The sequence below is a fragment of the Microplitis mediator genome, chromosome 7 (genome assembly GCF_029852145.1).
Source record: "Microplitis mediator isolate UGA2020A chromosome 7, iyMicMedi2.1, whole genome shotgun sequence".
Lineage (NCBI taxonomy): Eukaryota > Metazoa > Arthropoda > Insecta > Hymenoptera > Braconidae > Microplitis > Microplitis mediator.
Window position 1 is genome coordinate 10,876,046 of NC_079975.1, and position 17,448 is coordinate 10,893,493.

At 30.5% G+C, this 17,448-nt stretch overlaps 1 protein-coding gene across 7 annotated transcripts in view; it reads right to left on the minus strand.

Moving 5' to 3' along the window:
- Positions 1–17,448, minus strand: part of LOC130672292 (coiled-coil domain-containing protein AGAP005037) — a 96,205-nt gene that overhangs the window by 9,998 nt on the left and 68,759 nt on the right. For 3 of the 7 annotated variants that reach the window (XR_008990679.1, XR_008990680.1, XM_057476775.1), the window contains exon 18: positions 5,470–5,522. The exons of the other annotated variants lie outside the window; for them this stretch is intronic. Coding sequence is in view for 1 of the 3 variants with exons in the window: in XM_057476775.1 (XP_057332758.1) it covers positions 5,470–5,522 (53 nt within the window). In the remaining 2 variants the exon portion in view is untranslated. The remainder of the gene's footprint in view (positions 1–5,469; positions 5,523–17,448) is intronic. 7 annotated transcript variants of the gene reach the window in all.

Genomic DNA, 17,448 nt, shown 5'->3' on the forward strand with positions numbered 1-17,448 from the left:
AGCGTATTTTCGAGCTCGAAATTATATTCACAATAATGTTTTCGAGGTTCTTGAGCTCGAAAACAGCGGGAAGTTTTGGGGCTGGCCCGCAGGGTCAACTGACAGACCGATTTTTTTTTTTTCGAAATTGAGTTCATTGATCATTTTGAAAAAAATGAAGTGCATTCTTTTGACCTTTTTGAAAATTGTGACATTATTAATTAGCATAAAAATATATACAAAGTAATTTAAAAAAGCAATTTTCGGAACCGGGCGGCGCTGTGCCGCCCGGTGCGAGTGATCCTCCGGGAGATTTTCTAACTGCGCTGCTGCCAAATGTTGTTACCGCCACTATTTCAGTCTGTTTTACCGCATGTGAGGTACAACAATAAAGTAATGGTTGAGGTTAGTTTTTACTGTTTACATTATAACTTATGTGATTTGTTTAAAATAATGTAATAATTACACTCGTATTAAATATTATTTATATAAAAATAATAATAATTTTAATTAATAAGCATGAATTATTACATGTGATAAATTTTAATCAAAGATTGAATTTAATTATAATTTTATAATTTGGTTCTAGATGTTAAATTTAATTATGTTAAATTTAATAATGTCACGTGTGATAAAAATAATAATAACAGAAGAAAATTTTATTTTTCTATTAAATTTATGATAAAATATAAAAATAAAATTATATCTAATAATAAATCTTTGAAAAAATATTTTTATCTCACAAGGAAATACTATTCGTTTACATTTGGCAACAGCGCGTACGTTTTAACACGGCAGCGGAGCGCTCACCAGGCGACCGACTTAGTTCGGAAAAGGCCCGCTACCTGCGAAGGGTTAACTGAGCTCCATCTATTGAGCATCATAAGAACTCGTGGAACAACTTAAAGTTTTTAGTCAAAATGTAAGTTGAACGGCTAGTACACTAAATATGGCTACATCAATTCATCATATCGACGTTTTAATTAGCAAATTGTCTAACTCCATTTCAGAATATCCCCCATTTATGCAAAATAAAGTCATTTAAAAATTTTTTTTTCATCTAAAAATCAATTTCAAATCTAGTATATGTATAGTGTTTTTGTCTAGGTTACTCAAATAATATTTTTTCTGACTATTAGTATCTGAGAATTGCACAGAATCACCTACTAAAAAATATTAAGTTAGACTACTTGATTAGAACGTCGATATGTAGAGTGCTGTATCACATGATTGTCGTTGTGCCATTTTTTTAGAGTCGATGGTTTATAGTAATTTCGGGGGTGCACCGTGTCGCTAAACAGCCACAGACTTCGCATCGCAAGTTGCCATAAATCACGTAAATCAAACAATTGTTGAATAAAATATAATAGTGCACAGTAGGTTACTCAGATAGTCTTTATCCGGCGAGTGCAATGATTTCAGCACACGTCTCCGGGCCATGGCCCCGGCCTGTGCATGTGACCCTACGACGTGCTGAAAACATTGCACTCGCCGGATAAAGACTATCTTAGTAACCTACACGGAAAGAATTTTCATATGAATATTGCCATGTTATTTTTTCTAAAAATTACTCTAAATCGAGTAATCTTGGGCCATTACGACTTTTTACTTTCGAATTACGAAATTTTACTCTTTCAGCGAGTAAAAATCAATCAGATTACTTTTTACTCACAATTACGAGTAAAAATTACACCTAGCGGCTGTCTAAATCCCTAGCGGATCCGTTTACACCGAAAACACTGAAGTCACACCGTGTAAATGTGAAAAAATTACATCATATTTACACTGGTGTAACACGGTGTGTTACAGTGAGAATTTAGTGTAAGTCCAGTGGCAATATAAAATAACTGATTTACACGATGATTACACCGAGTTCCCCCTCTAAAATTAAGCAGCCTGGGTTACACCGTATCTACACTGAAATTTTACCGTAAATTTAAAAATGCATGTGTACACCCTATCTACACTGGAATCATCAATATTGAATCTTTTAATTTACACAAAATTATAATAAAAAAATTTTTTATAGCTTATCCTATTGAATGTTTTAATAGATCCAAACTATCCTAAATTGAAATAAAAGTTGACAGTAGTGGCATTAATTTTAAATATTGAGTATTCTATCAAAAATATTTACATAATTATTAAATCTATGAACGCTAAAAAAAACTGAATGTTACCAATTGATAATGAAAATAGTTGAATATTATTCTTATTTTCCTAAAACTTTACATCCTTTATGAACTAAATAGAACGAATAATACAACGTGTACTTTATTTTGCAGTCCACGACATTAAATATGCTGTGAACATTATGTATTGCTTTTCCTCAAATGTTTCTAAAATACTTAGAAGAGATATTAAACAATTATGTAACATTTAAAAAATCGAAAAAAAATATTGACTCCAAATGTGAGTATTATACAAGTACGTTGTGAGTATATAAAATGTATTCAACCATTATGAATTAAATACATGCACGAAACATAAATATTTTATCCGCGACAGGGTTCTAGACCTCAAAAAATATCTTGTATTAAATCGTTAATCGTGGTAACACTCCGATTGTCGTAAGTTACTTTGGAAAAAAAAAAAAAAAATAAGGAAACGGTTGACCCTGAAGGTCATCCCTGCAACTTCCCGCTAATTCTGTTGATACCTAAGCGCTGAAAATTGCACCTACGAAGTTTTTGAGCTCTTCGATGGTAATTCAATTTTCGAAAAACGGGGTAAAAACAATAACTTCCCCATTCTTGAAAATTTTCAATTTTCTTAGCGAGAAGTTAAAAAAATAATAAAAAATTTTTAGCTCAATTACCTCTCTCAATTCAAAGACAATGATTGAAATGATTGAAGTGAAACGAAAATATTGTTTCTCTCATTGATTAATTACGTTTTTAAGAAAAAAAACGTCGAGATATATTTTTTTTCAGGCTCAATAAAGTTATTGAATTTGAAGATATATCATTGCTTATTGCATAAATTTTGAAAATATACAACGTTTAATATAGTTTTATAAAATTCTGCTGGATTATGTGAGATTCATAAAATTTAATTTTTGACTGAAAAGTGTGTCATTAGATTTCCGAACATATGAAGTTAAACAAATTTTTTACTATAATAATAGCAACGATAACTTAAAATTTGTGCTTAGCTTGTGTTAATGTTTATTCCGTAGAAATTCAGTGTTCATATGGTGTTAATCAAGTGTTAAAACTCAGTGTAATACAAGTGTAAACTACAGTTAAATTTTTCACAAATCCACCGTGCAAATTGATCGTTTTTTAGGTGAAAACTGAGTGTAAACGCAATTATACCCACTTTACACCGTTACACACCGTGTAAACGGATCCGCTAGGGATAAATTCTCTCTAATTCAATTTTTACTCGTAGATTATGATGAAAAGTTGATGATTCAATTTATAAAATTTATATTGAATTACAATAAAAATTACAATTAATAGGCTGAAATTTTCATAAAAAATCTAAAAATCATCTCATTGCTTTAGAAAATGACTTAAAATAAATACTTTGAAAAATAATATAAAAAAAATTACTCTTATTGTGTTGAAAAAGAAAAGATACAAAATTTTTTTTAATTTGAAAATAAATATTAAGTTATAGAGAGATGCTGAGATCGTTTTTTTTTTGCTAACCTACGTTTGTGTGCGTAACATGTAAGTTGTTGGGAACAAAATAAAAGACATTTAATTGAAGCCGATATTAACCGAAGATTAATGGAGACTACTGAAATATTACTCAGCAGTTTAGAGTAAAAATTACTTCCGTAGATATGAAAATTTATTTGAGTTATAGGCAGTTTTTCATCAAAAAGTTAATGGGTTTAAAAGAATGGTATATTGGGGAGTAAAAATTAATCGCACGGAGTAAAAATGAATAGATTAAGATGAGATATTCACAATAATCGATTAAATATGAGACTTTTAAAAAATTACTCGGTAGTTAATATTTAAACAAAAAATACCAATTTTTTACAACGGCCCAGGATTACTCGAAATTACAGAGTAATTTTTATCAAAAAATTCTTTCCGTGTAACTATGCAATATACTATTGTAGTAGTGGGCCTTTGTTTATCATTCGTGAAGGTTCCTAGGGCTCTAGCACAGTTAACTACTTAGCACGGTATTGTGTTCTACACTGAATTCCACACAAAGTAACCTAGAACTGAATCAGTTTCGGCCGATATTAATTTTTTTGTCTGCATAAGTAACCCCAAAAGTTCATTTTTTCGAATTTTCGACCTTTCTTTGCGATTCGTGAAAATGTGATTAATGATTTTTAAAATATCTTCTTAAATAAATTATTACATGATTTTGTATAAAACCAAAACTAATTTGGGAACAATTTAAAAAAATATGAGTAGTTTTTTAAGATGTAAAACGTTTTTTCACTTTGGAAAAAACTTGAAGTCTACATAATAAATAAATTTTTTCAGTTTCTTAAATAATGAATTGCGTTAATACTGCAGTGTGCTGAGTAAATAAATTTCCAGAGCTATATATAATTGAAAAACGTATATCAAATAACACATTTAAAAACAAGCACGGAAACATAAATAGCAATTATATAATACTGTCATTTTATTCTGCCAAATACCATTTAGTTTTAAGACTTGATGTTAAATATCAATCTTTTAAGAATGTTATGAATATATTTTTAAAGTAATGAAATTTCAGCTTACGGTGACAAATTTTTGAATAATTTGAGTTGTGAAAATTTAGAATAGGAATTCTTTAAAATCTTATATGGATCGAATTTGATCAATCTTGTTGCCAAACTGTTCTGAATATTTTGCAGAATAATGTGAATTCTATAAGAAATAGTTATTGAATGATAAAATACAAAAAGAGTGCATACACACACACATAAACACACACCCACATATATATATATATATATATATATATATATATATATATATATATATATATATATATATATATATATATACATATATGTGTGTGTGTTTCTATTTCTTTTTGTTCGAATGATGTTATTATATTCATTTTGTTTCAAATAAATATTCTCACTTGAGGATTGCCAAATTTATTCAAACTGTCAATGTGTACGTGTATTTATTAAAATTGTTGAGCCTGTCCAATTATTACGCCTTTGAAAATTCGAGAGAGTTCACAATTTATCTGCTATTTACGAAATATACTTACACTAGTTTATTAATAATCTGACTAATTACGACAATTGTCAAGCTAAAATCATAGGCTCAAAGTTCCAAAATCACTATAATAACATCATACAACAAAAAATTTGGATATCCAATCATCAATAGGAAATAGTTAAGAAATAATAGGAATTCACTTAGCAGTATATATACACATATATATGTATATATATGCATATTTATGTATGCATATTTATGTATATATATATATATATGTATGCATATTTATGTATGTATATATATATATATATTAAGTATAAAGAAATTGTTAATAATGAGAAAAATTTACTCGTGACTAGTCTGTACAGCCTCCTTGAAATTTGCACTCCACTTCCAGTCATACTATAAAAATGAATAACGTTTTCAGTATTGTGAAATATATCGAAAATATTTGAAAAATTCCCGCTCGGAAAATTGAAAATTTTTAAGACAATGGGAAGTTGTGTACGTACATGCGTACATGCATACGTACGTATAAATTTTCATATGCTAAATTGTATAACTTTTGAACAAATAAACCGATTTTGATCTTCGACACGACATTTGGAGCAGCTTATCAATTCCGAAAACCTATGAGAAACTGAATTTGAACAGAACGTTTGATATAGCACGTTTCGAATTATTAAAAAAAAAAAATTTTTTTTTTTATACTTTTCAACGTACTTTCTGGATTCATTTTAAAATCTTCACATCTCAAATTCAAAGAACTACATCAAATGCTGCGTTAATCGTCAAAATCGACTCATTTGTTCAAGAGATATCAGTGTCGAAAATTTTTTTGAAAAGTGTTGTTTTTTTTAATAGAATCCAAATGTTCAATCTGATTGAGTCTAAAACATTTTTATCGTAAGAGGCTGGAAAACTGCGTCGAACACAACATTAAATATTTAAATCTGTTGAAGAATTCAAAAGATATCGGTGACGATAAATTTAAAAAATAAAAATTTAAAAGCCGTTAAAATTAAACATTTTAATTTTGATGACTCAATTAAAATTAAGTCAATTTTTTTTTATTACGTATCTTTAAATAAAAATTTGGCGTATTTACTGATAATGTGACGCTTTGTTGCTAAGATCGTTTGCTATGGGGTACATTGGACGTTGAGACATTGAGCGTCGGAGTCCTATAAGCTGTCGCGGCGTCTAGTATTGGAGTGTTATAAGGCGTCCCGACGTCGGACTCTGAGGTGTTATCGACCGTTGCTATGCTAAACGTCGGAGGACTATAGGGCGCCCCGCCGTCGAGGTCTTTTATATGTTTTTTGTGACAGACACTTCACTGAGAGAAAAGTGCTCAGTAACCTGAACTATTCAGCGACAGATATAAAAATATAGTCTCCCTAACCAATTTTTATTGTTACTGGAACTATATACCAGTGTGAATCAGCACGACAAAATAGTTACATTAACTAAACTTAAGAAACTATTTTTACCTTATTATGGTCACTACAAAACTTCAATATTTTTAAATCAAGGCTTAGTAGTAAACACAATATTACCTTTATCATTGGCTCGATTAACATAAAATAGATACAGTAACTATGTTAAGTTAGTGTGTGTGTGGTTGAATGGTGGTTGGTAGTTGGTAGAAATAATTTTAATAGTTGACTCAACTATAAGAGTATAGTTGTCGTCTCATAGAACTGCATTAATTTAGTTTATTTTATTGCTGACAAAAGTATCAACCGTACTATTTCATCTTAGTTCTCTAAACAATCGATTTCTAGTTAATTTAATAATTATTGAATATTTCTGCTGACTAATAATTAAATGTAAAAAACTTAAAAGGGTAATATAGTTATGAATACCATTAATATTTAGTTTCCCTGGCTATAAATTGCGTTCCTAATGCCAAAAGTGTGTATTTCAAAATATACGCCTTATTGGTTCTGCTGAGCCAAAGCAGCGTATTAAACTTTTTTTTTTTTGCTTATCAATTCCGAATTGTTAAAAATGTGAAGATCGATTAAAAAAGTGAAAAAATATTTTTTTTTTATACTAAAATGGCGTGTAAAAATTTGTTGTTGTCAATCAATTCGGAATTATTTATTAAAGTGAAAATCAATCAAGATAATATGGATGGAATTAAGCAATAACGTCTTAACCAAAATTTAAAAAAAAATCGATTTTTTAAAAAATGTTAGTTAAGACGTTATTGCTTAATTCCATCCATATATATCTTTTCTCCCAATAAATTTTTCTTTTAGCTTAAACAACTTTTTTTGTTTTTTTTTTTTTTTTTTTTTGGTTGAAGCATATAAAAATTCTCGTGTTAAAAAAATAGTAGTTATTCCGAGAAAATTTATTTTCTTCAAACTAAAAAATGTAATTTTGACTAAAAACTAACGTATCTTGCTACAAAAAATATCTCCTATATTGAGAAACTAAAACTTGAAAATAAATATTTCGATTCGAGATAAAAATTCAAGATAAATATTTACTTGCTATAGAAATTTTCATTTCTTAATATTAGATATTTCTTTGAAGCAAGATGTATTAGTTTTTTTGTGGCAATCTACACTTTTTTGTTTGAAGAAAATAAAATTTCTCGGAATGAGTACTATATTATTTAACGCAAGAATTTTTTATGCTCCAACCAAAACAGAATAGTTGCTTAAACTAAGGGATAAATTTCTTGGGAGAAAAGATATACATGGAGGAAAGGGAAGTCACCAGAGCAAGGCAACAGCAGCGGGAGTAGTTCGGTGCTCACCACTAGATCGCGCCCACCTTTTGTAGTGTCCCTGGTAAGAAACTTATTTCAAAAGTATTATATTTCAAGCTTGAGAACAATTCTGGCATGAGTACTTCTCTGTTATTCGACAGAGTGACAAGTATCATGTTTGGTTGTAATATAGTACATACTAAATTACATTATGACCTTAATGTTTAACATTAAGGTATTCTAAAGTAATTTTTGTAATAATAGAAAAACATGAAGTACTTTTAAGGTAATAGAAAAAAATTTTTCTGTATTTATCACATAAATTCTGGCTATTAAAGAAAAAAAAAATTAGTAACGATGAACCAAAATCTGCAGTACAGATCGCTAAATAATTTTGTTTCTTGCAATAATATATTATGGAAATGGCAACTATGAATGTTTAGTTACAATAAGTCAAATTAGTACATTCTAAGAAAGTTCGATTTTCTAATGTGTACATCTAGACACAAATACTTATGGCTACGATTATAAATGATCTGAAGAACTAAGTGTACATTACTAACATCACAATAATCTTATTGTTTATTAGACTAAGAATAAATTGCTTACTACAATATAAATTAAAGTTATGTTAACTTTAAACTGATAGTAATAAAAACTTTCCCTAAACTAGTTATGTTCATTATTGCTATCTTAGTATTTGTAACTAAAAATAGTAAGAACGACTATGTAGTCGTAGAGCACTTTACTGTGACGTATTAGTTACTGAAACTGACTTCAATAGCTGAGTCGTCTGTGAACTACGATTTTTTAGTTCAGAAAACCGATTTTTTATCTCAGTGTTGAAATGTATGACATTTAGCGCCTATAGCCGGCAGGTAAAAATATTAGATAAGATACAGCTGGTGAAAAAGATACCTAATCGTTCTAATAGTGACGTCATCAACGGATCAAAATATATTTTTTGGTTACATGTGCGACAGCAAACGACCAAAAAATATCGAAGTAACTTAACGAGCCATCTTGTGACAAAATTTATCATCATTTTAATTCGTACACTTACCGACTTCTCTCTCATTTTCAACAAATCCCCAAAACAATCTTGCCAAATAAATAAACACGGGTTTATAACCTGCCATTTATACGCACTAAATGTAGTAAATTTTAAATATCTGTCACAAAAACTAATGTATTTATCTAGTACAATCGAGTCTAAGACGCTCGTGTGTTCGCCTTCGGCTCGGGCACCAATCTTCACATCTCGCGTCTTAAACACGATCGCACTCGATAGATAAACTACTATTATGCGGTGAATTGAACAACTTTATTTTATATGAATCAAAAATTTTTTGAAATTTAATTTAAACATTTTTTATAAGTACTATGTAAATTTTTATTTAGTAACAACTTGCAAAAATTTTAATTTCCAAGCGCAGATCTGGTGAAAAATATTACACACACTAATAGAATAATAATATATGTGTGAATAATATTATTGATCATTCTATATCAATTCAACGAAGTTTCGACGGTGAACCTCGACTTCTTAATATGTTTTCACACATGTAGAAACAAGTCTTCACACTGAAAAATAGTGGTTATTGTAACCATCTGAAATATTGCTAATGGAAGATAGTTGTCATAACAAAATGTATCGTTAGCTTGGCAATACTAGATTGTTGCATTAACTATCTTCAATTTTAAGTAAAAGTATTGTCAATTTAACCATATTCTTTGGTTATATTCCCCATACTTGGTATTGCTGTTTTAACAATTCCTATACATTGCTATTTTAGCAACCCGGGAAAAAATCATCGGACCTGATCATGCATGATCATGCTTGAATATTCGCTAGCCATCAGCATGCGTGATCATGCTTGGTCAGGCATGATTATACTTTCTCATGCATAATCACACATGCTCATGGCTGGCGAATATATAGACATGATCATGCTTGAGCAAGCATAATTATGTTTGACCAAGCATGATCAGGCCTGCTCAAACACAATCCCTACACAGAAAAAAAAGTTATCTTGAGTCAAGAAAATATTTTTGAAGACAAACGTTTTCGGGAACCAAATCAAGATTTTCTTGAGCCAAGAGAATTCGTCTTGGTTAAAAACAATTCATCTTGGTCGGAGAAGGTTTCTACTTTATCTGAGAAAATTTAGGTCTCCAAAAAAGATTTCTTGAATCAAGAATATTTACCTTCAGTCAAGAATTTTTTTTTTCTATGTAGCATTATTTAAAAAAAAAATTGAAATAATGATAATTCAACTCTAAATTAAGTTATTTGGCTAGTATTGTCGTATAGTTAATGTTTCCTGGCTGAAAAGTAGTATTGAAATTTTACCCGTGACGGGTCTCGAACCTACGACCGTCGAGGTATGAAGCACGTTCGCTGTCAACTGTCTGATGGTTTTTTTGTATTTATTATTTTTACTTTTTTTTACCATCATTTATATGAACTGTATTAGTCATTAATCTTATTACTATAACTAAAACATTCATTTAATATTTTTACGGAGTCCTAGAGAGACGCATCAGCAGATGACCACTAGGCGCATATGCAAATTAGAGATTAAGTTGTTTATAAGGTGTTTTATTACTTATATATGTAAAAGAAAAATTTGGAAAAATAAATAACCTTTTTCAAACCAAAAAACAACCACGTTCGCTGTCCACTAGGCTGACCTGTCTCGTTCAGTTTACGAAGATTTTCAACACCTTTTGAAAACTCAAGGTTGTAAAAAATAAAATATTATTTGAGTTCAATTGAAATTTGGTCGTTAGATTTTTTTTCAAAAATGAATGAACAGAATTCTGGTTATAAATTACAAGCAAATTTAACACTTAAATTAATCTTATTTATTAATAGAAAAAAAAAATGCAATTGTATTGATTATCATTTTCAATTTCGCAAAACTTTATTGATTCAATTTTCAATTAATTAAAAAAAAAAAATTTAATTAAATCTAATTTAATGATTTTTTGGAAAAAAAAAAATTAATTTTAATTATTAACTGAATCAATGCTTTTGCATGATTATAATTTGGTATGAGTATAAATCCATATAAATATACCCAACCATACAAACTCATAAGCACTCTTGCAAGTACATGCATGATCGATTCAGTGACGTAAAAAATGGTTGAGCATGATCAGTCTTGACCAAGCATGGATTGTGTACGACCATACGAAGTCATACGGAATCATGTAAACTCGTATATGATCATATAAAGGACACAAAGTATAATTGTGAATGATCAAGCTTGATCAAATCTGATTATGCATACTCGTACAAAGCTATACACGGTCAGATAGGCTCGAGCTCGATCATTCTGGCCGCTCGAAAATAGACATGGATGGTCATGTATGATCATGGATGCCCATTCAGAGCCATGCGCAGTCGTGCATGATGGTCTTGACTGGGTTAAGTATTATTACGCATGACCAGGCTTGACCAAGCATGAATCGTGCATAATCAGGCTTGATCAAACAAAAATCATAAATGCCCATTCAAGAACAAGCTTTATTATGCAAGCCCGTGCATGATCTTTGAATTTCTATTGTACATAGTCGTGCACTGTCAAGTATGACTGTGTATGAATCATGCAAGTTCATGCATGATGGTATATCACATTCATGATTGAAATATATGGTTGAGTAAGACTTTGCACGACCTTGCATGACTCATGTATGATCATGCCTAATTCATGCTCGATCAAGCATGGTCTTGCATGCTAATTTTTTCCCGGGAATCCAAATGGTTAATATAGTAATCCAGATTGTAAATATATCAATACGTATTTTTAATATAGTAATACGTATTACCTTAGCAACCATGTATATAGACAGTTGATTTAACAAAACATTGTATAGGTAAAATAGCAATCTAGCCTTTACGCAAATAAAGTATTGCTCTATTAACAATCTACGATTCTCCAAACTTTAGATGGTTCTTATAACCTAACGGTATTGCTATTACAGCGATGTTTTTTTTTCAGTGCAGCTAAATTTTTAGCTTTTTATCTCTACCCAATCCCGGAATCACCGATTTTTGCTTAAAAAGTGTATTTTTGACTATGATACTCTCATTCTATAGCGGGTAATTTTTTTCATTGTCAACGCTCTTTCTGAAAAAAAAATAAATAAATAAAAAAAAATAAACTTTTTAATGCTTTTTCGGCCATTTTTAGTCAAAATAGTTATTTTCGATACGTATGCGGAACGGTAGGGATTCTGACGGCTTGAAGTGACGTCACGAGTTTGAGGCTATGGGCGCTTCCTTATCAAGACCGGATAAAGTACGAGGTCTTGATGAGATTGTATCCATAGCATCAAACGCGTGCCTGCACTAGTGTTGCAACAATCGCATGAAATAATCGATTGTTGACAATCGATTATAATCGAACTGAAATAATCGATAGAGCCGATTAATCGTTTGCAAATAATTGATTTTTCGAATAATCGATTATTTCAAACTCAAAAAAAGCGATTGTTTCCTAAAACAACTGTATAGTTGCACAATCGAGTGTATAACAATCGATTATGACAATCGAATTTTTGACGAATTTGAATAAATCAATTAGGTTATCAAAGTAATAATCAATTAACATGTAAATATCGAAGATAATTTTGTTATGAACATAAAAAATTTTTTTGACAATTTTTTTTTAATAATCGATTTTTTAAACCCAACTTTAAAGTTGCAAAATCGTATAATAAACAATCGATTGTGAAAAAATCGATTTCGTGTTTTTAAAATATCAGTTTTGGAAATGCTAACAATAAATTTATTGATAGACAATGGTTTTTTCATAATTTGTTTTAAATATTTAAATTTTTATTTCTTTAATAATTGTTTTTGTTTCTAGGATTTTAAGACAATCGATTGTTCAATAACTCCAACTTTAAAGTTGCGCAATCGAATCCCTAACAATCGATTATTGTAATCGATTGTGGAAAAAAAATTTTTTTTTAATAATAATAAATTTCCTCTAGATATGTGTTTAATTTGCTCATTAAAGTAATTGGAAATTATTGCAGGTATTAATCTACGAAATTAAAAGAAAAAAATTTTTTCCAAATATTTTATAAAAAAAAAATCGATTTTTAAAAATCGTATTTTAAAATTTTAATCGATTTCCAATCGATTAATCGAAGCACATAGAATCGATTTAAAAAAATCGATTGTTGAAACTAAAAAATCGATTGTTCGATTAATCGATTGTTTTTTTGCAACACTAGCCTGCACTTCAAGTCTGTCAGGGTTCCTACCTTGGAGCATAAGGGGGTATTCTGGTCTAGAAATAAAAAAAAATCGATTTTTTTTTTTTCATATTTTCATAGTTTAACTATTTAAGAATATGTCTACGAGAGGATTTTTCAAAATTCAAATTATTTTCGGAGAAATAAGTATTTTGCTGAGCTCGCATCCAAATTCTAATCGAACAAAAGACATAATGGATTCTCCGACTACCTGAATCTATATTTCTTAGTAAGCTCTTTTGTTCCGTTAAATATATATATATATATATATATATATATATATATATATATATATATATATATATATATATATATATATATATATATTGTAATACAATAATTCTAGGTGACCTGTGTCTTTTATATTCAGTATTCGCTTACATCCAGCTGCTAACAGTTGAATTCTAACCTCTAAACCACGTGAACGTATGTGCTGTGAGTGAAATAAAAATATTTTGAGTGATTATTTCAATTTTTTTCAAATAAAATGGATAAAAAATCCTCAGCGCGAAGGATTACTCGTCCAGAGCGACAAAAAAAGAGGCGATTTCACGGCAATAGATTTACGGAACAGGAAAACACCAGTTTTACGAGTGCATCAGCAGCAAAATTGAGGAAATCAAATGATGAAGAGGTGGTAATTGATAATAATTACAGCTACTGTGTTTTGGAGTTTTTCACGGTCTTTTCAGCGATTTCTTCGTTTGTTTCGTGTACTACATGCAACAACGAGATTAGATTTTCAAGAACGGCTCAACGCGGACTCGGGTTCAAAATTGCATTACAATGCAATTGCGATAGTCTACGCTACATTCCATCATGTCCATTCGTTGACAAATCCTTCGAAGTAAACCGACGAGTGATATTTGCTATGCGGCTTTTGGGAGTTGGCAGGGAAGGATTAAATATCTTCTGCAGCATAATGGATATTTGTCAAGGAATATCAATCTCTACTTATTACGCTTGTGTCAAAAACATACACGTGGCCGCATCTACAGTTTATGATTTTATTATCTCCAAAGCTGTGAATGAAGAAAAAGAGTTAATTTCAGCTTCTGATTCTAATGACAGTCCAACGGATTTCACTGTATCCGGCGATGGCACATGGAAAAAAAGAGGTTTTAATTCGCTATTCGGAGTCACTACACTTGTAGCAAAAAATTGTAAGAAGGTCGTTGATACCGTGGTCAAATCCAGTTTTTGTCAAGGCTGCGATGTTTGGAAAAATAAGAAAAATTCCGATATTTCTGCATACAACGATTGGTTTGAAGATCATGAAGAATCCTGTACAATAAACCATAAAGGAAGTGCGGGCAAAATGGAAGTTGATGCTATCGTCGAAATGTTCTGTAGATCGGAGGAAAAACACGGCGTGAAATACGTAAAGTATATTGGAGATGGTGACACTAAGACGTTCGAGGGTATACTTGATATAGATCCTTACGATGATGACCCACTTGTCCAAAAAAAAAGAGTGCGTAGGACACGTCCAAAAAAGAATGGGTGCAAGGTTACGAAAAGCGAAAAAAGATAATACAGGGGTTGGTGGAAAAGGTGAAGGCAAATTAACTGATAAAATCATCAATAAATTGTCTTTATATTATGGCTTAGCGATTCGCCGGCATCCTGATTCTGTTGAGAACATGAGAAATGTAATTTGGGCAACGTACTACCATAATAGTTCTACAAATAAAAACCCACAACATATGTATTGCCCACCTGGTGCGGATAGTTGGTGTAAGTGGCAAAAAGCTGCATCTGAAGGAACATTAGAGGAGTTTGACCACGAAAATCCTCCTCTGTGTGATAAAGTTTTGAAAATTATAAAGCCAATTTACGAGAGTTTATCATCAGAAGAGTTATTGACTCGATGTTTAGGTTCAGAAACTTAAAATAATAATGAGTCTCTGAACTCGCTGATATGGACTTTCGCTCCAAAACATATCCATTCCGGGTCTCAGATCATTGAAATTGCAACATTTATTGCTGTGTGTATTTTTAATGAAGGCTTTATACCGATATTGAAGATGATGACGATGATGGGAGTGAAAATTGGTCCAGAAGCGCATGCATTTGCTATGAGACGAGACAACGCCCGGATTGACCGCTCCGAGATACGAGCATTCAGCGCATCAAAGGAGGCCAGAACTGCTCGAATGGAAAACAGAAACGCCGAAAATAGTTTTTTCGAAGTCGAGGAAGGTCCGATGTATGCAGCAGGAATGGCAGATTGAATGTATGTAAGTTAAAAATATAATTTTATGACTTAGAATGCAAAAATTTTACTTGAAACTTTAAACGCGTTTTTTTCAGAACTGTCTTTTTGAATCTGATACCAGTGATTTCTCAGGTTCAACCGAACCGATTTACTTGAAATTTTAAGAGAGTCTTCTTTAGGGACTTGTCTATGTCCGAAACTACGGCCATCCCCAAATTTTCATTTTTACTATTTTTAAAAAATCGAAGAATGTCCAAAAAAGTGGCACAAAAAATTTTTTTTTCTTTAGGCAGTCGCCATTTTGTAAAAAAATTTTTTTCCAACTTTTCCGTAGTTCCAGACATTGTGACATTATTATAGATTGATAATCTTTGTTATTTTTTGGTTTCAGATTGCTAGGAGAGTTAAGATCGTGGGTATGGTCACGCACCGAAATTTTGAGACTCCCCACTTCATCAGCTGATAACTAACGGAATTTTGAATTTTTTGTACTTTTTAATTTTTTTTTGTATGCTTCTAATGTGAATAAATAATGTATAAAAAAATTGATACTAAAAATATTGCTTGCTTTTTTTTTTACAGCACTTCAAAAATTACCTAAAATTCATGTCTCTAGACCAGAATACCCCCATAAAGTATTGAACAAAATTTTTTGTCATATCAACGGCGAAAGTTGAATTTGAGAGAGAAACAGTCAAAAATGTTTCAAGTCGTGTAGGAATGTAAAGACAGATAGAGAGAGAGAAGTTACTTTTCGATACAAGTTCAAAGAAAGTTAACCAAGCTATAGATTGCCAGAAATCGTATAGTTTGCGCCGTCTGCATGTTGCTTGAAAATTCAACTTTTGCGGTTGATATGACAAAAAGTTAGTTTTTCATTCAATGGGACACTTGATTTTTTTTTTTTAATTCTGAGCCCTAACCCGAGATGGGTTTCAAATAACTTCTAGACAAAAAAATTAAAAAACAATCTTGTCTGTGATATTGATTTATTTTCCACTCAAGATAACGTAATTTGTCCAAATAATCTCAAAATACATAATATTACTCCTTTCCAAGTATTTTCAGTGAAAAATATAATATTTTACACAAAAATGTATGAGTTAAGTACTTTTTCGCAATTTATCCCTGATTAGAAAATACGATTAGTGACGATTAAAAATGTTTTAATCGTTTTGAATCGTCAATTGATGATTGAAGATGATTCAAAAGATTAAATTTTGAATCGTTTTAAATCGTTTTTAATCTTCATGTGGGACCAAGAATTGCAATATTATTTAACGATTGAAGACGATTCATGACGATTAAAAATTTCAAATTGTCATAAATCGTTTTTAATCGTAAAATAATATTGCAATTACTGGTCCTGCATGAAGATTAAAAACGATTCATGACGATTTGAAATTTCAAATCGTCATGAATCGTCTTTAATTGTAAAATAATAAATCTTCTTTTGACAATTAGAGACGATTAAATGTGAAAAACCATGACGATTATGACTATTAAAGACGATTAATGGCGATTAAATTTTTAATCGTTTTTAATTGTTACAAATCGTATTTTCTAATTAGGGATTTTCTCGTTATTATAATTTTGGCGTTATCACAATAAATACAAAGAAAAATTTGAGTTTTTTTTTAAACACGAGATTTTACTTGATACAATTACTAATTATTGTAGTCCTAGTAAGGAATAGACCTCGGAAATTGCCCCCACTACTGAACGTTTATGAACTGCGCATGCGTACAGAAAAGTGGGAGAACATTTAGCACATCAAACATCCAGAGTGGGAGCAAAAACCAACGACACCCGAAGTCCAATCTCTTGTTGGGACGACAATAAATATTATTTATAACCAATAAAATTGATTCTGATTTTTATGTCCATTTCCAAGCTTACAAGATATGTGATAATTATTCGAATCCTGGCAGATAATTGATCTACGCGAAACAGATGGTATTTGCTCGACCTCATTCCAACCAAACGGCAAAAGATGTAAATTTCAATTATTTTTATATATTGTAAATTTCTTCTTCATTTAACTATTACGATTGTACTATGTAATTGTATCTGTAAGTTGTGATGATTGTTTAAAAAAATTATAGATAGGAAAA